This window comes from Pipistrellus hanaki, assembly GCF_964339955.1.
Source record: "Pipistrellus hanaki genome assembly, chromosome: 12".
NCBI lineage: Eukaryota > Metazoa > Chordata > Mammalia > Chiroptera > Vespertilionidae > Pipistrellus > Pipistrellus hanaki.
Window position 1 is genome coordinate 38,152,543 of NC_140514.1, and position 25,898 is coordinate 38,178,440.

At 50.3% G+C, this 25,898-nt stretch overlaps 1 protein-coding gene across 1 annotated transcript; it reads left to right on the forward strand.

Moving 5' to 3' along the window:
* Window positions 1–33: 33 nt before the first annotated feature.
* On the forward strand, window positions 34–23,249 carry VAX2 (ventral anterior homeobox 2; the record flags this gene model as incomplete). Its single annotated transcript, XM_084900964.1, has 3 exons — window positions 34–253; window positions 14,783–14,970; window positions 22,752–23,249. The coding sequence occupies 3 exons, from the start codon at window positions 34–36 to the stop codon at window positions 23,247–23,249; spliced, it is 906 nt and encodes a 301-aa protein (XP_084757090.1).
* Between the last annotated feature and the right edge of the window lie 2,649 nt (window positions 23,250–25,898).

The window sequence follows — 25,898 nt, forward strand, 5'->3', positions numbered from 1 at the left end:
CGCTGAGCGGTGGCGGCGGCGGCGGCGGCCGGCATGGGCGATGGGGGCGCGGAGCGCAACCGGGGCCCCGCGCGCCGGGATCCCCGCGGCGAGCGCAGCGCGGACCGGGGCGGAGCAGAGGCCCGGAGCGGCCGCAGCCCGGAGAGCACCGCCAGGACCTCCAGCCCCGCGGGGTCCAGGGAGAGCGGCGCCGACTGCGACGGGCAGCCCGGGGTCGGGGAGACAGACCACTGCCGCCGCATCCTGGTGCGAGGTAAGGGGACAGCTCGCGGCCCTGGGCCCCTGGACCCCACCCTGCCTCGACTGGGGTCTCCGATCCTCCCGCCGGCCCCACTTCCCAATCCATAGTCAGTCAGTCATTCAGTCAATGTTATTCTGAGTGTCTGGTGCGCTGGACATGGATAGGAGTGCAAGGGACAAAGCGGCTATGTGATGACAGAGGGAGGTGGAGGCCGGGACTCCGCCCTGCACTCCTCGCGGCAGGTGCAGGTGCAGAGAGCATCGTCCCAGCTCAGCGGGGTCAGGGCTGGGGGCGATCAGAGCCCAGATCCGCGGGGCGGGGATAGGCCCCGGCTCTGCTCGGCGGCTGAGGAGCTGCCCGGCCTACCGCCCAGCCTTGTTCCCTGTTCCCAGCTTCGCAGACCGCTCCAGTCGCTCCCAGGAGAGGCCCAAGGACTTGGGGGATGGCTCTACCAGTGCCTGCCCGCCTATGCTATCCTGTGCTATGTTTTCTTGGTCCCCACTTCCTCAGGGCGCCCCGGCCCAGCCGCTGTGGGTGAGGCCTTCTCCGGGCCGATCTGCCCCTTTCTCCCTCGCCCTTCTCTCTCCTCTCTTCTTTCCGGGCCATTTCTCCCCGCCGAGCTCGCCTTGCCTTCTCCGCACTCTTCCTGCAAGCGCCCCTGTACTGCACCCGGGCACCCAGCTCTCCCTCGCCTTCTCTCTGGCCTTCTGACCTGCTGAGCCCGCCTCAAGCGAAACTCTAGGCCCAGCTTTCGCGGGACCGGGCCTCGCCCAGAGAGATGAGGGGAGAAAGGGAATTCTGGCGTCTTGCTCTTAGTCCGTTTCTAGGCTCCATCGGAGCCTGAGTTCTGTTTTCCCCAGCATCTCCGAACCCCCGGGGCCCGAAACCCAGAGCCCAGAAGAGGCCATTTGTGGGTAACGGTTCCCCTGGCTTCCTTCTCCAACTCCGTGGCCGAGCGAGCGTCCCTCAGCTGCCTTTGTCCAGACCCTTCTGTCCTACGCACACCATCCCGCCCCGGGAAGGGGAACGAGCCTGGCTGTAGCTAGAGGTCGTTCCAGGGCCAGGATCCTGGTTTTATCTGATCTGAACTGTGTTATCCACACACAGACTGGGACACCTGGGCCTAGTCAACCCCCCCCCACACACACACACACACATACACAACACACATACACAGCTGCTGGGTTCGGGTGGCTCTGGGAACGGGGACAGGGCTAGAGTATGGAGACAGTCCAGTGTGAAGGGACCCTGATCTTGGGAAACACTCCTGGTTTCAGGTGTGATCACCTAAAGATGGGGTACCCAGTGCCTTTCTTGGAGTGGGCGCGAGTTACAGGACAGGGCATGGGTGGAGTCCCCATCCAGCGGGGATTCCAGCAGGTGTAGGGGCCTACTGGACACCGGGGATTAGGTGAGATGGATGTCATTCCACAGACTGGGGGCTGTCCTGGGTGCAAGGCCTTAGGGCCCCAGCTTGGAGTTCCATTAAATAAATCTGCAGGATTTACAAAATCGGAGAAATCAGTCTGCTAAACCCCAAGGCCCTCAAGTGCCTGTGACACTCACCACCTCACACCCCATCTACGGGTGGGCATTTCCTTCTGCCTGGACCATTGTGACTTCTGTGGGGTGCAAGACACCCAAGCCAGGAATAACCCACATCCAGGCAAAGATGAACTTGTGAGCATGGGCAGGAGGTGTATTTTTATAAATGCCTGCATGCACATACAGGGATGCCATTACATTTGCACAATAGGATGGAAATATGCCGTTGAATGTGTGTTTACACACCTAAAAGAAATAAAAGGTACACAGGGCCCTCATAAATCCCTCTGTCCTTTCCCGTGTGGTAACAAGGAGGTTATTATAGGCCTGAGATACTCGGGAGGTCACCTACCACTAATCCCTCCCAGCCAGGGTCACCTGCGTCACTCCAGGCCCTCCTGGGCCCCCGAGCAGAGGCTCTGACAAATAAAAGGCTCAGCATTAGTGCGGGAAGTCAGCAGTGTCTTAGCCCCAAGAGGAATGTCCCTCCGTATGCTCTAAGCAGAGGGTTCATTTTGCCCTTGACCTCTGAGGACACCTCCTAACTATCTTTGGAGGAAACAAAAATGAAAAATAAAAAAGGTAGATGGAGGCATTTGCCATCATAGCCTTCAGGATGCCGGTGGGCTGCGGACTCTGGGAAAGATCCCATTCTCTCTTGGCTTTCCCTTCTTTCTCCCTCTTCTCCACTCTGCACTTGCTCCCCTGAGGGTCCCCATCCCAAGGTAGCAAATCTTTGGGGGCCGTCCCATGACACAGGGGAGTAGGAGGGGGTGCTGGAATTAAGAGAAGTTGGTTTGTAATACTAGCCTTATCGCCTTTTGAACTTGAACCAGTCTCTTTGCCCCTTCATGCCTCAGTTTCCTCATGTGTACAAAGAAACCCGTAGCTCTTTCCTGGAAGGGCTGTGCTAAGGGTCGGAGTGATGCCCATAAAACTGCAAGCACGCAGCAGAATCTGCAGAAACGTTCCACTGAATGAAGCATGGGGAGCTGGGAGATGACCCACAAACCGCTTCTGGGAATGGGGTTCCTTCCTTAGAGGCTCCCCACAAAGCACACTCTGTTGGGGGCAGCGTCTCCTTTGTGCCCAGGCCCAAGGGTGTTTGGAGGGGAGCAGCCAAGGGGTCTAGAACGGGCAGATGTAAAGAGGATCCGGGACTCCTTGCAGACCGCACTTGCAGCCCCCACCCCAACCCCTCCAGGGACCCTCGCCCAGCCAAGCACTCCAGCTTCTGGCTGCCTCAGGGGAAAGCGGGTCAGGGAACTGGGAGAGGGATCTTCCTGCTTTCCCGCCTCAAAATGGAGGCGGCTGTGTGCCTCAGAAGGGACAAACAAGGCTGCTGGGAACGGGCGTGTGCACACCCACTGCGGACACAGCTAGGCTTCCCGGGGGATCTCACAGCCCCCCACACCTCTGCGTGAACAGCCCCCCTGTCTGGTGAGGGGCAGGGGTAGGGATGGGGATCCTTTTGTTTCATATTTGCTAAGGGCGTGTCAACCCCAGGCTGGAGACAGCAAGGAGGAACGCCGCCTCCTGCGTGGCCTTAACCGCCAAGGGCAGCCGCGGTGCAAAGGCCTTTTCGGTGGACCCGGGATCCCCGCAACTCCCAAGAAGTGGGGCAAGGTCTCACCCCAAACTCCCTGCAACCTCACAATCTAGGCTGGCACCAGATGCGCCCACGTGATTCCCAGATCAATCCCCGCCGGATAGAGTGCCAGCATCACCGAAACAATGCCGTCTCTACTCACCCAAAGCGACCCCTTGAGTCCCCAAAACCATTTCTGCCGGCTGTACCCTCCTCACCCCCCCCCCCCCCAGTTCTGTGCTGCCGCCTTGGCCCCGATGGGGTAGGACTCAGAGGCCGCCCTAAGAGCGCTCCCTCTGTGGAGACCTAAGGTGCTCCCCGCCTGGCTCAGCACCCCGACTGGGAGGAGGAGGACAGGAAAACTGCTGGACCCCTGGACTGAGTGAGTGTCTGCCAGCCACCGCACCCCCAACACTGCCACCCACTAGCCCAACTGCTCTCCTGGGGAGCCAGATGGAAGCGCTCAGCTCTGTGGCTGGGGACTGGAGGCGCAGGAAGGCCAGGGCCACTGGCTGCGCCTGGGCAGCTCCCGCTGTGGGTGTGAATGTGGGGGGAGGGGGCGTTGAATTTAACGGGGCCCGGCCCCACTGAGACTCCGGGGACAGGGCCGGATCCGAGCTCCAGAAACACACACACAATGGAACATTGAGAGACGGCAGAATGGCAAAAAAAAAAACGGCAGGACCTTGGATGCTACAGACACTGCTGAGGGCGCCTGTGATCTGCGGGAACAGACTCCCTCGGCAGCCAAATCTGTACTGAGCTTGCCCAGCGCCCCCTCACTTGGTGCTTGGACTCACAACAGCCACTGTACCCAGGGGGCTCACCCCGACTCTCCAAACAAGGGTGGAGGCAGTCCCAATAAGGGCACACCCGGCGGGCGTTTTGAGGACGGGAAGGCAGGCACCGTGGTACCAATCGCCAGTGGAGGAGCTTCTGTCCTAGGCAGGTCGCAGGACCACAGCCTCAAGGCCTGAGTCTGTCTATAGAGGGAGAGGAGCCGGGACCAGCGCCCCAGGCAGCGGCTGAAATGTTTAAATGGTTCGTGCAGAGACTACACTTTGGGTTTTTATTTTTATTTTTGGGATTTTGAGAGTTAGATTTCTTTTTTATTTTCCTGGGATTACTTTGTTTTCTTGGTTATGTTTTTCCTTTTGCTTTGCTTTTGGCAGAAGGGCTCACATTTTCATGGAGGGACTATGCCGGGCTCTGTCATTTTGGTCTTTATTTTCCCCCTTTATATACGTGCTGTTGTAACCCTTCCCCTCCCGAGACACACACACACACACACACACACACACACACACATAAGCAGACCAGCAACCGAATGTATTGTCTGTGTAGACAGAACGTTTTCATTCTCTCTCTCTCTCTCTCTCTCTCTCACACACACACACACACACACACACACACACACACCCCTACAGGATTGGAGCTTACCAGTGACCTGGCTGGCGGGAAGCCTGAGTCCTTCCACAGTTGAGACAGTGAGCACTTGGGACTGGAGGGACCCGGGCCACATGTGTCCCTGGGCCTCAGCTGACAAGCAAATGTGAATGTTCCCCCTCAGCTCCTCGCCTGTAGGGAGAGCAGGTGTCTGAGGGTCTGAGTGTCTCCATGTCCTTTCTCCAATTGCCCTTTCCTGGGGCCTGGGGCCTTAGCAGCCCTGCTCCCCACTCTGTTTGCCACATTCCCCTGTCTTGTGTTTTCAGTGGGTTTGGGGCATGGGAAGGGTGTGTGTTTTGCCTTCAATGTCCTGTCTGCCTGATGTAAAATGAAGGTTGGCTTGGGGAGCCTGCAGGGCATGGCAGTGTGTCTCGGAGTTCTCACCTCGGTTTGAGAAGCTCCGAGAGAGGACACTGCAGCTCAGTGGTCCTGCCCAGGAATCCCTGGGTCCCTGGGTGGTCTCTGCGCTTGGCTGCCTTCCCCCACATTTGAGAAAGAGCTTGGAGGGAGTGGGGGAACCAGGGTACCTTTGGACACTGCTAAAAGACCTGGTGGAGTCAGGACCCCTCTGGCTTACTAAGCCCAGGGGCGGTGGGACCCAGAACAGCCAGGGCTGAAAGCATGGGAGGGAGGGTGAGGGCGGGTGGGACCCTCCAACCACCTCTCCAACGCTCTCCCCTTGCTTGTAGCTGGCTCTGGATTCATTCCACAAACATTAGCCAGTACATACTCTGTAGCTTACCAATCCAGAGACTGATTCGCAGGCAAGGCCGTGTGGAGTCCCCATGAAATAGCTCAGATGCGTGCCTAGCACACAGTAGGCGCTCAGTAAATATTTGTCTAAGGAATGAAAGGAGATATTGCCAGCAGCATCTTATATTTCACTAAAGAGAAGGCCGTAGCACCCTTCCCCCTGAGGAACATCTGTTCTAAGATGACCTCCTTATTTTTTTATATCAAAATGTTGCTCCTAGCCCTAACTGGTTTGGCTCAGTGGATAGAGCGTAGACCTGCGGACTGAAAGGTCCCAGATTCAATTCTGGTCAAGGGCATGTACCTTGGTTGCGGGCACATCCCCAGTGGGAGGTGTACAGCAGGCAGCTGATTGATGCTTGTCTCTCATCAATGTTTCTAACTCTATCCTCCCTTTCTCTCTGTAAAAAAAAAAAAATCAATAAAATATATATTTAAAATGTCGTTCGTTCCTAATATGAAATGATGATTTCAGAACACAGAATGATTGTTAAAATATAAAGGTGATAACGCCATATTTTTGGAATTTCCTGCAATCCTCCATTTTGGGGACCACCGAACACAAAACCTGAAAAGTCTCGAATGTGGTTCTTTTACTGGGACCAGGGCTGGAGAGGCCGCCCCGGGCCCAGGGGCTGGAGGGGAAGGTCAGGAGCAGTCCCAGGAAGGACAGCATTGTGCGTAGCCAGCCTCCCGCTCTCTGGCTGCTTAGTGTGCGGCTCCACCCGCAAAGCCGCCAGCGCAGTGAGAGCAGAAACCAGGTAAACCTGCGTGAACCCCCCCACGGAATCCACACTAATCCTTCGAGGGAACTTGAATCTACCGGTAGTGAAGGCCAGGGTGTGTTCTGAATTTTACTGCTGCCGCTGCCCCTGCGTCCACCGGAGCTGGGGAGTCAGGGCGGAGGGAGGACGGAGGACCGGGCCTCGGAGGCAGGGCCACTTCACAGACAGAGGGGATTTAAAAGGCGGGAGAAGGCTCCTTAGGTACAGCATCTCCCCCCCTCTTCCAGTTTCAGGGGTGTTCCTCCAGGCGATTTCATTTTACGTAATCTGTTTTCGCAGTTTACCTTCCTAAAGAATTTGACCCGCAGGGGTTCTCTTTTCAAGCTCAACCCTTCCATGTGCTTCCTTGGGCTGGGGAAAGCGAAATTCTCCCAGCCTCCGGTGGGTGGATGGATGTTCCCGTTGTTTCCCCCAAATATAAACACTGTGGATATTTTGTCCACTTTAACTATTGCCAGGGAGTAATTTCTAGCAGTGGAATTGCTGCTTGAAATATTCGGGGTTTGGTTTGTTTTTGTTTTTATATAACAGCGTGTTTCCTTTCATTTTAAAATAGTGATCCATGTGACCAAAGGTTGTTGGTTTAAGCACACAGTGAAGAATCTCTTCCCAGCCCCATCCTCATCAGGTTCTCACTAGGCTGGAAGGTGGTCTAATATGTCCTTTTGTTCTAATATGTCCTTTCAAATAATTGGGATGATCATGCTTGTCACTGCTATAATCTTTTCCCTTGCTTTTATTTTTTTACTCATATAGTAACATCTCTATATTTTTCTGCACCTTGCTATTTTCACTTACCAGTATATCTTGGGATGTAAATAATTTATTACTCTTTTTTTTTTTTTACGTATGTATAGTATTGCATTTACATAGATTGGATGGACCATAATGTCTGTTATGGAACCCATACCATGTTGATAGACATGTATCTTTTTTCTTATCTGTTGCTATTATATACTCTGCTGCAATAAATAAATTTCTTTCGTGGTAATTTCTACCTGTATAGGTATATCTATATCAGAGAAGTTCTGTTGGAAGATAATGGTACCCTCACAGATGGTACCCCCCACAAATAGTGTTTGTATCTCCAAATCTGACCACCTCAGTTTACCCTTTATATCTTGATAGCTATTGTCAAATTGTTCTTCAAGAAAAAATGCTTAGCAATTTATAACCCTACCTTTGCCCTCTCCCCACATTGAAGATATATATATATATATATATATATATATATATATATATACACATATATATATATATGTATAACCTTTATCAATATTATAGGTAATAAGTAGTACCTTGCTGGCATTTTAATTTTTATTTATTTGATTATTAATTGTTTCTTTATTTTCTTTACATGTTTATTGGCCACTTGTATTTCTTCTGCCATTATTTATTAATTCATTTCCTTTGACCAGTTTTAATTTCAAATATCCCTGTCTTTATAATGATTTGCAGAAACTCTGTATTGTGGATTGTAGCTCATTGCTTTCAATATGTGTTTCGGTTTTGTTTGTTTTTTTAGTTTATAATCTGTCTTTTAATTTTGTTTCTGATGTCTTTTGTTTCCTGAAGTTTAAAGTAACTTTCTAATTACAAAATCAATCCATGCTGCTTTGCTCTATCATGTGAAAGTTGAAAGTTTTTTATTATCCCCACTTCCAAAATGTAACCTCCCAATTTTTCCTAGTAACTGGAAAAATATATGAAAGTTATATGTTACAAAAGTGAGAATTTTTTTTTTGCAAAGTGCTTTTTTAATTTAATAAACATTTGTAAAAATCTTTCCATATAGAATTGTCTCATTTTCTAAAATACCTGGGCAGTATTTTATTATGCAGATATAATTTATTTAAACAGTTCCCTATTGATGGGTATTTAGGTTGGTCCTACTCTTTCACTATTCCAAACAATGTTTCAGTGAACATCGTATCCCTATTTGAACAGAAGGTTGTTAAAAGTCTCATTTATGAAACCATCTGAAAAATGTGAAGATCTGTGGGCCATTTTCTATTAAGGAATTGTTAATTTTGGGGTTGTGGAAATAGTATTGTGTTTTTTTTTATTTTTAAAGGAACCTTATTTTTAAGAGATACGTAGAAAAATTATCTAGATGACATGATATGATGTCTGGGATTTGCTTAAAATTATGGGCTATAAAAGAAATAGGATTGTTTCTGAGTTTATAGTTGTTGAAGTCAGAGGAAATGTATATCAGGGCTCATTTTACTGTTCTCTCTAATTTTGTATGTTTAAACTTTCTCATAATAAAATGTTTTCAATAAGTATAATTTCAAATTTATCTGGTATGAATATAATTACAGGATAAATTCCTAGAAGTGAAATTTTGAAATCCAAGTATAGATGCTTAAAAATGTGATAGATATTTCCAAATGCCAAAAATGTGCTAATTTATATTCCCAGCAATTGTGTATAAATGTGCCATTTCTCCATATCCTCCCATCCCAGGATATAATCAAGTTTTTAGAGTAAAATCTTTTCAAGTGAAAAAAAAATCTTATTTTTATTAGCATGAAGTTAAATTAGTAATTTAAAAGTTAAATTAGTACTTTAAATTAGGTTAAGTAATTTTAATGTACTTACTTTTCATTTTTATTTCCTATTCTGTGAATTTATAAATTCATGAACCTTGCCATTTCTGTATTGGTTTGCTCATTGTTTTCTTATAGTTGTAATCTTTGCTATGAATTTTTTATCTTTTTTAAAACTGCCATGAGTTTTTTTCTGAATTAAAATTTAAACTGTAGATCCTTTCGGAGTTCATCAGCGTGATGATTGGGTGTTCACGCTGCTGTGTGAGATGTGCCGCCCATTAACCTTGTTACGCCTTTGGCACATGACCCGTCTGACAGTGAAAAAAAGAAGAAGAAAAAATTTAAACTGTAATCACATCTAGTGGTCATTTCTTTTTGGGCTTCTACATTTTAATTCTCAATTAGAAAGGATTCTCCAACCAAAGATAAACATATTAGATATTTTATATAATATTATGTATCTATATTTTAGAATTTTTGTTTATTTTTTTTTTGTTAGTCTTTGCAACAAACCTAATAATAAAGAAGTACACAAAGTAAGAAGGGATAAATCTTAACCCTCTGACTAGTTTCCACTCCAAAACAAATGGAAGAGAGAGGTTTTGTCCTGCCAGACTTAACCCTGTGTAGGTAAAAGCGTGCTCGCATGTGTGGCTGCACACACACATACACACATGCAAACACACAGACACAATTATTAGTTTTACTTTTTTGTTCTTTGTAAAAAATGGTTTATACATGCTTCCTGTTTCTATGTAGCTGGGTCAACATATGGAGAGGTTAATGTCTTGTTAATATTTCGTGTTAATGTCTACATAATAGCAAAGACATGATTATACTGTGATTTCATCCACATATTCCAACTGATAAACATCTAGTTTTTTCCTTTCTCTCTCTCTCTCTCTCTCTCTCTCTCTCTCTCTCTCTCTATGCTACAAACAGTGGATTTATCTTTATGCTAATATTTCCCTGGGGGTAAAAACCTCTATAAAATTTCTAGGAAAAGGAATGTATGCATTTTTCAGTTGGGTTAGGCATTGTGAAGTTGCCCTCCAAAAAAACCCCTCATACTGTGTTAAATTATATTCTTAATAACAGAGCTTGAAAGAAACAATATTTCCCTCACCTTTGCCAGCACCATTTTCTCAGCCTGGTATGGCATCTGAAAAAAAATTGTATCTCATTGCTGTTTTAGCTTTCATTTTCTCCAGTTCCTTCTGAGCTTGAGTATGTTTAATGTGTATTAACTGCTTGCATTTCTCTTCTCTAAATAACCCACCATGTAATTTGCTCAGTTTCCGACTGGGCTGTTTGGCTTGACTCGTTTGTCTATAGAGACTGTGTGTGTTTTAGAAATTAAGACTCTGTTATCCATGCATTATTAATATTTTATCCCAAGCTATCATTTGTTTTTTAACTGCCTCTCACCCTGCAGAAGTTTTTATTTCTAGGCACTCAAAACTGTCACTGGCTTTCCTTCTGAAAAATTATTTTAAGGTGTTTTTCAATCTTTATATTTTCCATTTAAATTGTTAAGCCATCTTGTGTTTATTTTTGTATGTAGTGTGATACCATTACTTTATTCCAGATAATCAACTAATTGTCCAAAAGCCACATCTTTTTTTAAAAATATATATTTTATTGATTTTTTTACAGAGAGGAAGGGAGAGGGTTAGAGAGTTAGAAACATTGATCAGCTGCCTCATGCACACCCTGGGGATATGCCCACAACCAAGGTACATGCCCTTGACTGGAATCGAACCTGGGACCCTTCAGTCCGCAGGCCATCACACTATTCACTGAGCCAAACCAGTTAGGGCCAAAAGCCACATCTTTAACAGTTCTGTCTTGCCTCCAACTAATTTGAAATTTATAATAAACCTAATCCTCATTTATGCATTGATTTGGCTCACAACTCCTGTGCCAGCATCATACCATTTTAGTAGCTCTAGATTTGTTGTCTATTTTGCTTTGTGACAAGCAAGTATTTTCTCCTCATTCTTGAACACTTTTTCTTAACTATTCTTTCATTTTCAAATTTTCCAGTAAACTTGAGAATGAGTTTTTCATAAGGGATTTTTATAGTAATTACATTATATTTGCAGATTAAATCTGGAAGGACCTTGTCACGCTTTAAAAATCATCACATTAACAGATTGTCAAGCAAAGGACCTTTGTGGGTGATAGGAGATGAAGTCAGGTAGGGCTTTGCGGTGATTGCTCAGGAGAGTTCTAGAAGGGGGTATTATTCGGTCCTGGAGGTCAGGAGCATTAGCTAACTGGGGTCATCAGGCAGGGGTCATCGCCTCTCCCAGGGCAAAAGCTCCTTAGACATAATCGCCCTCCTGGGTACCCTAGGGCCCAGCCCTCTTTAAGGAGCTGAAGGGCAGCAAAACGCAGGACTCATTCCATTTAGACTCGTGCATGTCACCCTAACAAGCACCTACCTGCAAAGAGGCCCTGGAATTAAAGCTTTTCCTACTTCCTGGTGCTTCCCTCAAACCACCCAGAGAAGGAATGATTCTGGGAAGGAGGCTGTGTCACTAAGGATGGGCGAGATTTTGCTGCAGAGACGACCCAAAGTCTCATATGTTTAACAAAATACAATTGTATTTCTCTCTCCTAAGATGAGGCCATCACAAGTGAACAAGGGCTCATCTTGGTGCCCAGAAACCCAGGCTGATGGAGCTCCATGTTGGCCCCTGCTTCAGGGAGGGGATGTGGCAGGTGACCAACCAGCTTTTAAAGTGCCCGCGTCCTTTTCTCCAGGCTAAAACAAGTCATATGGTCATATGGACATATGTCATTTCAGAAAATTAGTGCAGCCCTACCATGTGCCAGGAAGGAGTTGGAAGCACTGGTGAGCAGCATTCATGATTTACCCACTAACTTGACTGTAATGAATGGCTTTCTCTGACCATCCTCGCTAAAATAGCAAACATACACACATACACACACATATTCATATGTACACGCACAAACATACATATGCACTATGGTGATTGAGTTTTGGTTATTTGGAGAGGGTCAGTAATATCATTCTATCTTGTTTTATTGTCTTCCCAGCATTTATCAATACCTTACATATTAGTTTTAAAATTTTATTATGTCTTCCTCCCCAGTACAAGGTCTATGGGAACATGGACCTTGTGTATTTTGCTCATTTCTATATACCCAGACCCTATAATAGTATTTGGCTCATAGTAGGTGCTTATGAAATATATGTTGAATGGCTGAATATATATAGTTGTAAATAAATAGTAGAGTACTATAAGTATTCAATAACTTCCTTTCACTTCACGTCAGTTAATATAGACATTGCCTTATTCTTTTTAATTGCATGGCATTTTATATTACAAATTACCATAATTTGTTTAATCATGTGCCTTGTGGGGAAGATTGAGGATGCTTTCAAATTTTTAATATTTTGAACCATGCTGCAGCAGACATCTTTATATATCCCTTGGAGCACATGAATCTATGATTTTTTCCGTCATGCTCTGCCCAGCACCCCTGAGCAAGTCCTGCCAGTGGTGGGGGGAGGGCCTCTGCAGCAGTGACTGTCTCCCACCCACACTCGCCTTCTCCCTGAGGGCTGACTGTGAGCCCAAAGGCGCTAGAGAACCTCTGAGCTCCAGGATAGGATTTGTGAGTCAGAACCCAGGGGGCTAAGGCATGTCCTGGAGGGAAGAACTGTCCCTGGCAGGAGCCAGGAGGAGCCAGTCTCATAAACCCTACGGTGAGGAGGGGGCGTGGGAGTGGGGGGAGAGGCCTCAGGTCCAGCCTCTAGAGCAGCGGTTCTAAAGGGAGCCTCCTGCCAGTCACACATCCCACATTCGGGTCCTTTCCTGTGTCTTCCAGGACAGCCATGATCTCATCCAGAAGGTTCCATGTTTACCCGTGACCACAGTCCTCTTCATATGACCTGTGGATTGAGTCATCAAGGCTTGCTAAAAGAGGGTATTCATAAAGTGAAATAAGGGTATTTCTAGAACTTACTGAACAATGTCAGTGTGACCTTGGGTCAGTTACTTAAAATTTGTTTATTTGCCCGTCTGTAAAGCGGGGATAAAACTAGTTCCAACTTCATTGAGATATTGGAAGGGTTAAAGTGCTTAAGCAGTGCCTGGCTCAGAGCAAGCATCATCTCAGCTGATATGGTGACCAAAACATAAGCAGGGACGCCACCCCCCCCCCACACACACACACACACAGAGGCCGGTGCTCCTGCAGCTGTGCAGGGTGTCTTGACCCGGCAAGGGCTGCCTGAGCTTGATCGAGCTGCCTGGATGGTCAGTTTTCCCGTTGACATTAACCTTCCTAGGAAATGGTAAGTTTCTATTAACTTAGCTTTATTGTTATCAACATTATGTGTTGGGAGTAGTTTGGTAAATTCTACAGAATACAATGCTGCATATTCCATACTCTGATGTTCAACATAAAACTTTCTAATAACTATATTTATCTTTTTGTTCATCAGTTTATAATGTTCCTTATTATCCATAAATGAGTGAGATAATGTGGTGTTTTTCTTTCATTGACTGGCTTATTTCACTCAGCATGATGTTCTCCAATTCCATCCAGGTTACTGCAGATGATAAGAATTCCTTCTTTTTTATGGCAGCATAGTATTCCATTGTGTAGATGTACCATAGCTTTTTGATCCAATCATCTGCTGACGGGCACCTAAGCTGTTTCTAAATCCTAGATATTGTAAATTGTGCTGCTATGAACATAGGGGTGCATATATCCTTTTTGATTGGTGTTTCTAGTTTCTTAGGATATATTCCCAGGAGTGGGATTACTGGGTCAAATGGGAGTTCCATTTTCAGTTTTTTGAGGAAGCTCCATACTGTTCTCCACAGTGGTTGCACCAGTCTGCATTCCCACCAGCAGTGCACGACTAGATTTCAAGCCATCCATGTGTATGGTTCAGACATAGATCAGCTTTGTCCCTTTAGTTAAACATGATGTATATATACATAACATTCCCCCCCCCAAAAAAAAAGTTTTTGACCTTTGTGGAAGACATTTTTGCAGTTACTGAGCTCTTTAAGGGGGACCATCTGGTGATTGTGGCTGCAGGGTTTTCAGCCTCTCCTAAGTAGGCTCCAGAATATTGGAGACCCGCAGATGGAGAGCCCGGGAGGATGGACCTGCTACTCAGAACTAGGTACCTGGGGAGTGGCAGCAGCCCCTGTCTGCAAGGCACCACAGCTTGGTGTAGAGGCAGGGGTCCTTGGGCTTCTCCTGGGGACCCCAGCTCCCCAGGCTGCCCTCTACATCACAGCAGCTGCCCCTGATGGACCCCAGGAGCGTCTGTGCAGAGTGCTCACCCATGTGCACACACACAGGGCCCAGGACCCAGCCCTGGACACCCCCGTCAGCAGCCTTACCTGATTGATCAGACCCAATACTGACCCATCTTCTCCTCTGCACTCGAAGACTTGCTCTCTCTTTTCATTTGTTCCTCACTCTGCTGAGGGAACAGAATCCTGCCTGAGTCAGAGTCCCTTCTGTCCACGCTATGAAAGTAGACCTGATTGCCAGTTCGATTCCTGGACAGGGCACATGCCCAGCTTGTGGGCTTATTCTCCAGCAGGGGGCATGCAGGAGGCAGTTGATCAATGTTTCTCTCTCATCGATGTTTACTTCTCCCTCTCTTCTTCTCTCTCTAAAATAAATGAAAACGTTAGACATAATATACTGCCTTGGGTGACTAAGGAAGTTGGGTCCAGAGAGGGTAAGCCACTGTCAGAGGCCACGCCGTCTGGCTCAGTCCGAGGAGTTCCCCTGTCATTAAGATGCCTGTTAGTGGCCTAACTCGTTAACTAGTGAACTAACCTGTCTCCTTGCACTGTTCCTGCAGATGCCAAAGGGGCCATCCGGGAAATTGTCCTGCCCAAGGGCCTGGACCTGGACCGGCCCAAGCGGACCCGCACATCCTTCACAGCCGAGCAGCTGTACCGCCTGGAGATGGAGTTCCAGCGCTGCCAGTACGTGGTGGGCCGGGAGCGCACTGAGCTGGCCTGCCAGCTGAACCTCTCGGAGACCCAGGTAGGAGGGTATCCGGGCCACCGCCCCCCTGCCCTGCAGCCTGGGAACTCCTCCAGTGTGAGAGCCAACCTTGGAGGAGTTCAGACATGCGTTAAAGTTACAGGTAGCCAAAACCAGTTTGGCTCAGTGGATAAAGCATCTGCCTGCGGACCAAAGGGTCCCAGGTTCGATTCCGGTCAGGAGCATGTACCGTGGTTGCAGGCATATCCCCAGTAGGGGGTGTGCAAGAGGCAGCTGATCCATGACTCTCTCTCATTGATGTTTCTAACTATCTCTCCCTTCCTCGCTGTAAAAAAAATCTATGAAAATATTTTTAAAAAATAAAGTTACAGATAAATCATAGAAAATAATTTCAGTGCTGACAAGAGAGAACTGGTATAGGCCAGTGGGGAGGGAGGGAGTGGGGGGGACCTTTAGGATACATCAGGCAATTTGGATGGAACGGGGAGAAACCTGGTGGGAGGGACACTCTTAATGCAGGGAGTGGCTTAGGGGGGATGTTGGCAAGTGAGAGAAGCTCACAGAAAGGAATGGTGAGGAGTTGGGTTTGGGGAGAGAGAAGATTTTACATAGTTGGGACCTCAATTCCCCATTCGGGGCCTTTTCCTACCCTCCGTCACCTTCCCTTCATCCCAGTGTGGCTCAGATTCTTGTGTTCGAGAGAGGGGTCTGAATACCCCCTTCACCCAAGAATAGCATTTCAACAATAATGAGCTCAATCCAAAGGCAAGGCTTTTGTAGACTGAGCCCCTATCCTGTGAGGATGGGGGCATTTCCAGCTGGCGATAGAGCCACGTCGTGACAGCAACAACAATACTAATCATATTTAGTACTTCCCTGTGTCGGGCCCTGTTCTAAGTGCTTGGATATGGGTCTTTGGTTGATGGTGGTGAGGTAGGGTTGTGTTTTTTATGGTTTATTTGTTTGTTTTTTCAGCCAAGAAAGTAAGGGTTTGTTAAGGAGATGGGTCATGCCCAAAGTCACAGGTAGCTTGTGTTCCAAGGCCTGGCTCTCTGATGGCTTCCAGGGGGTGGGAAATATAGTCGTCATGGTGACAACAGAGTTAGGGTGGTGTCTCCACTGATAGCTGGTGCTAGGTAGGGGTAATTAATCATTGTGTCTGGTCCTCATGGCAGCCTTGGAGTTGTTCTGTCCAATGTCACAAGGATTTGTTATGTGGATCGTTCCACTTTCCTGGGTCCTGAGCTAAAGCACAACTGAGGCCAAGATCGTTTGTTTAATTTGAAAACTCTGTCTCAGGAGTCAATAGACCCGGGACCTTGTTCCTGGATGCTGACCAGACCTCACTGTGCTGAGGGCTTAATGATTAAGCAAGGGAGAGGGAGGAGGGGGAGTCAGGGCGCTAGGTGAGGCAAGTTTGAGGCAAAGGAAAAACATCAAAATAAAAGACCAAATTAAAGAAAATAAGGTTTCTGTGTGGTTACAGTTCTGGATATGTTAGTTCACAAATCCCTTTCACAACCTTTTGATATAGCTACCAATGTTATCCTTTTTTATTTTTTTTAAACATATTTTTATTGATTTCAGAGAGGAATGGAGAGGGAGAGAGAAATAGAAACATCAGTGATGAGAGAGAATTATTGATTGGTTGCCTCCTGCACACCTTCCACTGGGGATCGAGCCCACAACCTGGGCATGTGCCCTGACCAGGAACCCTGACCTCCTGGTTCATAGGTCGACGCTCAGCCACTGAGCCACGCCAGCCAGACAGTATTATCCCGTTTTACAGATAAGGAAAGGTTATTCCCGGAGTCTTACAACCAGTAAGTCCCAGAGCTGGGTGGGGAGAAGTCTTCCTGCGCCTATAAACTGGGTGATCCACCTGGAGCGTGTGAGAGAGGGACTCGGAGATCCTCCGTTCAGCTACGGCTCTCGTGGTGAAATCTCATACACCAGGGAGATCAGTCCACAGATGCATTGCAAACAAGGCCAAAGCGGGCTTTATAGAGAGAAGAGAAGAAGGAGAGGAGTGGGAAGCCCGTGGGTTGGAGGGGTGCGCTTCCTGGGGAAGGCTGCGGAGGGCGGGTGAGGCCTCTCCCTATGCTGCTGGCTGCTGTCCTGCCCCGGGCTCCCCTGGTGCTGTGGTTAAGTCTGGATTGCACCCCCCTCCCTCACAGGAATTCCTCCAGCTCCTCCAGTTACCCTAACAGAATGCTGTACAGTCATCCTCCTATGGGCAGTAAGGTGCTCCTGGGCTGCCCTGTCCTCCTGGGGCAAACCCTGAGCGGGGCAGAGAGAGATGAGGAAAAGGCAGGAAGGATGGGGCAGGCTGGGCCAGGGCTGATATCCAGCAGGCATCGGTCAGTCCTCTCCACCTGGGCCGGTTTTCCTCCAGAGTCTCAGACAACCCAGCAGACGGCCCACAGTGCTTGCAGCTGGGCCCTCCCTCCAGCGGGGCCCTCCCTCCAGCTGGGCCCTCCCTCCAGCTGGGCCCTCCCTCTCGCTGGAACTAGAAAGCCAGGCTGTGATCATGAGGGAGCTTCAGTGAGTGGGCCCAGCCAATGTTCCTGTGGGACCTCGGGGGATACCCTCAAACCCTGAAGCCTAGGGACAGGGTCACCCCCAATACCTGCCCCTCTTCTTTGCCCTAATTATCCTCTGCTTCACTTAATTTTGCCCCCAAACTCTCCCTTGAAATTTTGCTCTCCCAGAACATTTCAGATGTCCAGGGCAGTGGTTCCTCTCAGTCCTCATCCTTCCCCTGCCCCGCCCCCGTGCACACTGCATTTCTGACTTTGAAAGTCAAAGCTTTCCCTAAGGCATCTTCACTTTCTCCCAAGAGATCTTTCCCACATGGCTTGACCTGTAAAGTGTGTGTGTGTGTGTGTGTGTGTGGTACTTGTGTGTGCACCAACCATATGCATTTCCCAAGGACAAGAATGTGCCAACGGGGATACCAAGGCACAGAGAGGTTAGGTAACTTGTCCCATGTCATCCCACTGATTAAGGGAAGAACCAGAATTGAATCCAGGCTGCCTGACCCCCGGTCTTCTTCACCATATCATTCGCTGCTCTACCAAAATACCACGTCATTGCCGCCCTGTCCATCTCTCCCACTGCTGGTGTCTGAGACCCAAGTGGGTAAAGATAGAGTTTTATTGATTCTGGCCTTCCAGGCATGTATGAGATGCTTGCTGTTTGTGTGTTGTATGTGTTGTATGTGTTGTATGAATGAATGGCCAGAGTACCAGGCTCGGGGCAGGAAACAAAAGAAGACGTTGCCGTGGAGGAAAGAGAGGTGAGGTGCTGGCTCCAGGATTCCCCTCGCCCGGCTATCCTGGTGGATTTTTCAGGACCAGGGACCAGGCTGACACACTGCCAAGTCCCAATACCGACATGATCACCAACCCAGCTTGGATAAGAGTGGCCCTGGCCCTCCAGCAATTGTCCTCAGCCCTGTGCCCGCCGCCTCTGCCCCAGATGGCTTCTCCAGAAGAGCAGAACAGGTGGTATCTTCCTGGTGCAGGTTACAAAAACCAGGGCCGCTCAGATGCACAGGTGCCGTTCATCTCAGATGAAGTACGTGCCCACAGTCACAGGAAGAGTCTCTTGAATATTAACGTCACTTCCCACATGCCCTGGGCCCAGGCATCCCACACAATGAGTCTTGGAATTTAACATGGACCATGCATGAGCCTGAAGAAGGTGATGGATGACTTTCCAGAAATTGCGTCCCCAGTCTTGGCAGCCGAGTGGAGACCACACCCCTCCCCTGATGTGCAGGCCTGGTCACAGCGTAGTCCCATAGGGTCAAGGGTGAAGCTACCAAGCATTCCCTGAGTTGCAGAGAGAGAGGAAGCAAGGTGGCAGCCCCAGGGAGACCACAGCAGGCCTGGGGGACAAGGGGAGGGCAATGCCCCCGGAAGTGCACTGCGCTTCAGAATGGCACCTGTGCCCCCGGGAGAGTGCAGCTGAACTGAGCCCTAAAGAACTAGTAACTTCGGATTTAATCCTGGGAAGAGGGTGACCCTTCAGGTGAAATTGGAGGCTTCCTGGAGCGGGCAGAGGGGGAGGGCTAGTTCAGAGGCCCTCACTCAGTTTGTCCCTTGTTCCTGAGCCTTATGAAAAGCCCTTAGGGACCATGGGATTGATGGTGGGAAGCAGACAGGCAGGTCTTTTCACTCCCACCTTCGCAGCTTCAGCACCCACCTCCACTGTTCGCAGCATTAGAATCACCCCACAGAGCTTAAAATAATATACGCCACTGCCCTTGCTGGTTTGGTTCAGTGATTAGAGTGTCAGCTGGAGGACTAGAGGAGCTCAGGTCTGATTCCAGTCAAACCAAAGTCAATTGCAGGCTTCCTCCCCGGCCTGGGTCCAATGTGTGCGGGAGGCAACCAATCCGTGCGTCTCTCTCCAATCGGTGTTTCTCTCTCCATCCCTTCCACTCTCTCTAAAGATCAGTGGGAAATATTAATGAGGCAAAGCCCTCTGCTTCGAGTTCCTTATTTGATCCCTGCAACAGCCCAGGTGTTTTTGTCCGCATTTTAAAGATGAGAAAACGAGGCACCAGGTGTTGGCGTGGTGCCTGGCTTGAGTCCTAAGACAGTAGGTACTGGCCAGGCAGAGAAGCTAAGATGGGTGGGGGGGGGGGGTATGCTCAACATACAGAGTCCCAGGCCCCAAGCATCTGGTGGGACTGCTCCATGGAACAACTGACTTTGGGATTGACAAAGATAAAGGGTTTTCTTCTTTCCACTCACTTCCCTCGCCAGCCGTGGTCATATCTCCCCTGCCTTTCCTTACTGATATCTCCTTCAAATGTCACCTCTTCAGAGAAGCTGTATTTGCCAATCCATTAATAAAAAATCATCTCCCACCCTAGCCAGTTTGGCTCAGTGGACAGAGTATTGGCCTGTGAACTAAAGGGTCCTGGGTTCGATTCCGGTCAAAGGCACCTACCTCGGTTGCAGGCTGGATCCCCAGCTCTGGTCAGGGCAGAGGCAACCAATCAATGTCTCTCTCTCACACTGACCTTTCTCTCTCTGTCTCTCCTATTCCCTTCCACTCTCTCTAAAAATCAACGGAAAATATCCTCAGGTGAAAATTAACAAAACAAACAAAAAAGGTCCCCTCCCCTTTGTCTTCCCCCTTACCCTGCCACCTGTCTCCAAAGTGTGGTCCTGGGGCTGCTGCCAGCCTTGCACTGTCATCTGACCAGACATGGAGAGCATTTGGATATTATATGCAACTGTTCTAGTAATTCACTATAATTGTATTTTACAAAAGAATTGGTCCAAGACAAATTAGAAAATTTTATTTATTTATGTAAAAGTATATCTTTATTGATTTCAGAGAGGAAGGGAGAGGGAAAGAGAGATAGAAACACCATGATGAGAGAGAATCATTATCTGGCTGCCTCCTGCACGTCCCCCAATGGGGATCAAGCCTGAAACTCAGGCATATGCCCTTGACCGAAATCAAACCCGGGACCCTTCAGTCCGCAGTCTGATGCTTTATCCACTGAGCCAAACTAGACAATTTTAAAGAGTAATTCTTCACTCCCAGGAATTTGAGAGATGCTGTTCAAAGCACTATTGCCACCTGAACATCATGTTTTCATTTGTTGTCTAGCTTCAGTCTCCCCTCTACACCGCCCAGTCCACATAGCAGGATTCGCTCTGCTTTGTTCACTGCCAGTTCCCTAGCCTGGAACAGTGCCTGGCACATAGCAGACACTCAATACTTACTGGTTGAATGAATGTGTGAGTGAATGAATAAAGCAAGCAATCCCAAGTAGACCCTGTAACTCTCTGGTCACTTTTGATTTTCGAAACTCAATCCAATCCACTTGGTGTCATGTTGAGAAGCCCAGCCTTTATAGGTTATAAGGCCAGAGGGGGCTGTGATGGGTTCAGACAGGAGGTGGTCAGGTTGGGTTAGAGAGCTCACTTCAGAGGCCATGTCAGAGCCCACGCCAGAGAGGTGCCCACGCCAGAGAGGTGGGACCATCCGTAGACTGAGCAGCTAGCCCCTGCCCTAGCCCCACCTCTTAGAGGGTCCACTTTGGCTCTCCTCTGGCCATGCCCCTCCCTGGGGTGAGGATTCTGCAAGGCCAAGGGGTCTGCCCACCACCAGGATTCTGTGCCCACCTTCTGGACCACACCTCAGGTGTCAAGATTCCAGAATTCCCTGCCAACCCCACTTCTGGGCCCTGGCCCCTGCCTGGGCTCTGCCCACTTCAGTCTTCCCCGGGGCAGACCACACAGCCATTATTCAGAAGCCTCGGCCCATGAGTGGCCATCGGGAGCTGTTTGCAGAATGAGAGCGGGCTGGGGGCCCACACACGTGCAGGTCAGAGCCGGGGCAAGCCATGAGCCAGCGCCTTCTAGATGTCTTGCTCCCAGACCTGCAAGTGCCGAGACTTGGGTGTGAGGCAGGAGATCCTTAAACGGCGGTTCTCCTACCTGGGGATCACAGGGTGTCAGGTCCCAGCCACCCCCATTCAGGTGGATTGTTCTGAGGTCAGGAGTGCGTTAGGCTCCGCGGCTAGCTCTCCTGGCTGGCCAGAGCTGGAGGCCCTGCTGGAGAGATGCTGCCACAGTCCCGGCGAGCAGGGTGAAGAGAGAGGGGAGGGCCTGCGCTGGGGAAGATGGGGAGAGGTCCCTGTGTGGGGGAGTGGGTCTGAGCTGGGTCTGTACATGTGCAGTTTATTTTTATTTTTTTTAAGATATTTATTGCCTCGTTGGTGTAGCTCAGTGGTAGAGCACAGACCTAAGAACCAGGAGGTCATGGTTCGATTACCAGTCAGGGCCTGGGTTGCAGGCTCAATCCCCATTCGTGGGCATGCAGGTGGCAGCAGACCAATGATTCTCTCACATCATTGAAATTGCTCCTTCTTCCTTCCTCTCTGAAATCCATAAAAATATTTTTTAAAATTTTAAATATATTTTATTGATTTTTTTTTTCCAGAGAGGAAGGGAGAGGGATAGAGAGAAACGTTGATGAGAGAGAAACATCAATTAACTGCCTCCTGCACACCCCCTACTGGAGATGTGCCTGCAACCAAGATACATCCCCTTGACCTGAATCTAATCTGGGACCCTTCAGTCTGCAGGCTGACGCTCTATCCCCTGAGCCAAACTGGTTAGGGCTAAAAAGATTTTTTTTTTTAATTTGATTTTTACAGAGAGGAAGCGAGAGGGAGAGAGAGAAAGAAACATCAATGTGAAAGTGAAAAACGGATCGGCTGCCTCCTGCACACGCCCTCTACCAGGGATGGAGCCTGCAACCTGGGCATATGCCCTGACTGGGAATCGAACCGGCAACCCTTCAGGTGCACAGGACGACACCCAATTCACTGAACCACACCAGCCAGGAATCTGCATGTGGAGTGTAACAGGCAGTTGGATAATGGCCTGGATCTCAAGTTGGGAAATACTAGCACATCCATGGCTGAAACCATGACCTTGGCTAAGAGTGGAAGTTATGTTGGACCAAGAAGGGAAACTTCATTTGTGCCTCTAAACTTCACCCTCCGCCTGCCAACCCATTCCTCCATCCTTGGCCTCAGTCAGCTGAGCAGGGAAGGGGGACCCATGATTTGGGGGCCGGGGGCCCTTATCCATTCACCCAGAGCAGGCTGGTTGGGGGAAGACCTTAATGACAGTCTGAATGCTCTTCTTTCCCTCTCCTCCACCCCTGCTGCCCCACCTCCCCATTCCCATACCCCTGCACCCTTCTCCTTTTCTCCCACCTCCCCCCCACCCCACCCCCCGCCTTGCCTTTCCCCTCCCCCTTCCTGGCACCCGTCCCCCAAGGTGAAGGTCTGGTTCCAGAACCGCCGCACCAAACAGAAGAAGGACCAGAGCAGAGACCTGGAGCAGCGGGCGTCCTCCGAAGCCTTCGCCACCTCCAGCGTCCTGCGGCTGCTGGAGCGGGGCCGCCTGCTGGCCGCGCCCCGCGCCCCCGGCCTCCTGGCGCTGCCGCCCGGCTTGCTGGGCCTGGTCGGCCCCCGGGGCGCCGCCTCCGGAGCCCCCAGGAACTGCTCCCCGCGCCTCCCCGCACCGGGCCCGGCCTCCGGGGCGCCGCTCCCGCCCGCGCTCTGCTTCGCCGCCGCCCCCATCCTGGACCTGCCCGCCCGCTGCGACCTGGGCTCCTCGGCCTTCGAGCCCTACAGCCCGCCCCACGGCCGGCCCTACAGCCCGCCCCACGGCCGGCCCTACAGCCCGCCCCAGAGCCGGCCCCACAGCCCGCCCCACAGCCGGCCGGAGCGGGGAGGCGGCAGCCCCCGCGGCGCGAGGAAAGCCAGCGCCTAAGCCCCCCACCCCGGTGACACTGTGTCCCCGAGCCCCGCACCGCCGCCTCCGGGCCAGGGCTGGTGGCCAGCCGCACCTCCTGCCCCGCCCGCCCTCCTCCCTCCCCGCTAGAGACTCTGGACCGGGACCGGACAGCCGGCCACGCAGCCTGTGTGTGAGTGCGGTGTGCGTGTGTGCTCTCACTGAAATAAAAGGAAAACCGTGACAAAGGGAAACAGAGTCCCCCAGCACCTGCCCCGCCACCCCCTCCATCCCTCTCCTGGCTAAGGTGGAGGTGGGGGGATCTCTCACGGGAGGGGCAGAAACTGGGGCCCTGTCCGCGGTCATGGGGGATCCGGCTGCCTGGCGCCCACTCCCAGGGAGAGCCCCACCCCGGGAACTCCCAGGCCCGTGGGGGCAGCATCCACACTTTTCCGGGTTCTGCATTGCCCTTTTCAAACTCCTCTTTCAAACATAGAAATACCTGAGGGAGGAGATGCTAACTCCTTTAAAAGGGTGGATCCAGAGAGTCTGAGAGAGGGCACCAAAGAACCCCACCTGTTTTGGAAGGCTCACCCATGACAGACACAGCAATATGTGTTTTTAAATACTTTCATTTAACTTTTTATTTTGTAAGAATTGTAGAGGAAGTTGCAAAGATAGCCCAGAAAACTTGTACCCTTCACTCAGTTTCTCTCAATGGTTGTTGCATCATCCTTCCGGTCCTTCCGTAACTATGGTAACCACCAAACCCAGAAAATGGAGGTTGGTACCATGCATGCACCGTTCCACGTCATTGCATCCCTCATGTACGCTTCATGGGCCACCACTGACATCAGCAATAGGAATTGTCCGGCACCACCAAAAGCGCCCCTGCTAGTCCTACCTGCTCACCCCCATCCCTGCCGCAGCCCAAGAGAGTTCTGGGAAAAAATGGGAATCGGCGAGAGAGGGACCCTAACCTGGGTCCTTCGGCCTGGGGGCTGCGGGGGTAAGACTGGGACTCTGTAGGGAGAAACGGTCTGCTCCAGTCTGCTCTGGAAAACACATACCGGTATTTGGTTTCAAACTGGCTGCCCTGAGTCACCCAGAATGGGGTGCTGGGAGGGGAATCCTGAGTCTGGAATGAGACCTATGGGTGACTGGGGAGGAGCTGGGGTTGGGCAGGTCCAGCCACCAGCCAGTGTCCACCCTGCCCTTGCCCAGCAGACCTGTGTGGCACCACACTGGCCCGGGGGGGGGGGGGAGCCCAATTCGCTCAGCCTCCCCGCCCAAAATACGCTCCTCCGTTTGTACCTGCTGCAGGCGAGGCCGGCTGCGCAGTGGAACATCAGAAGCGAGGCAGGTTCTGTGAGCAGACGGAGAGAGGCCCGTTTGGGTTCTCAGGGAGCTGTCAAGAGTAGGAGATACAAAGGCATAAGGAACCCAAGTCAGATGGAGGGAGACACGCTCAACTCCAGGGCTCCCAGACCAGGGACGGCAGCCAAAGAGAACTTTCCCAAGGGGTGTGGGGGCTAAAAAAAAATAATAATAGGTTTCCTCCCACCTTCTGAGTTCTTCTAGCTGGGCTAGTAACCGCATGGCCAGAGATGAACAGGAGAAAACGGAATTTTAATACAAGCACACCTAGAATTCATAAAAGCATGACTCTTCCAAAGACAGCGTGGCAATATTGGATATATGTGTCATTTTTTTTTATATGTGTCATTTTGGACAAAGGAGAAAAGGGGGCAGTGGGGTATTAGACTTTAAAAGTAAAAACGGGTGATCTGCAGGTAATGGGGGAAGAGAGAAGCACCTGGAGGTAGATTTGGGCTGAGCAACCCAGAAACCACGGGGCCTGGTGAGGGGGTGAGGGCTCATCAGCAAGCTCCTCTGGGGCCTCAGTAAGTGAAGCTCAGCTGGTTGTGCTGAGGGTCTTTACTGAAGCCGGTTTCCCTTCTGATCTGTAGGCAGGAACGGGGAGCCGGGCAAAGGTTCTTTCTGAGTCTTTTGTTTCTTAATAACCAGTTTAACAGCAATCCCCCAAATCCCAAAGGCAGCTTTGGGGTGGCAGAACTTTGGTCCCCTGACACAGGAAAGGGACCAGATGTGTGGTGGCGGGTGTGCTGGAGGATCCAGGGGAGGCTTCCTGTAAGAGGCGGTACTGGAGCTGATCCAGGAATGACCCTCCCTCGGTGTTCAGAAAAGGAGGGTAGTGGAGTTGTGGGAAGCAGTACCCCGTATGGTCAGGGAAAGGGGTGCAGGGTGAGGGCGGGTTGCTGGCGGGGACGGTGAGGCGAAGATTGAGGGGAAACCAGGAAGAGAGGTGGTGAGGGGTGTGGGCTGTAAGACCACCTGAAGTTCCAAGCTGGAGGGGGGATGGGAGGGGAGAGAAATGAGTTCACATGGGCTTCAGGTTGGGGTGGAGGAACCACAAGAGGGGAGAGAGGCCAGCCAGACCCCTGTGCCCCCCTCCCCCATCCTCCTTCAGGTGGCTTAGGGCACCTCCCAGACCTGGAATTCCTCCAGGAAACCGAGTTTCCCTGTTTACAGTTGACCAGGGGGAGGAGAGAAGGGAGGGGTAGCCACAGGGGACTGGCTGGTCGGCTCTCTCCAGCTCTGGCTGGGTCTGGAGCGCTGGACCTGCGTCAGCAGCTCGGACACTCTGCTCCAGCCCCACACGGCGCC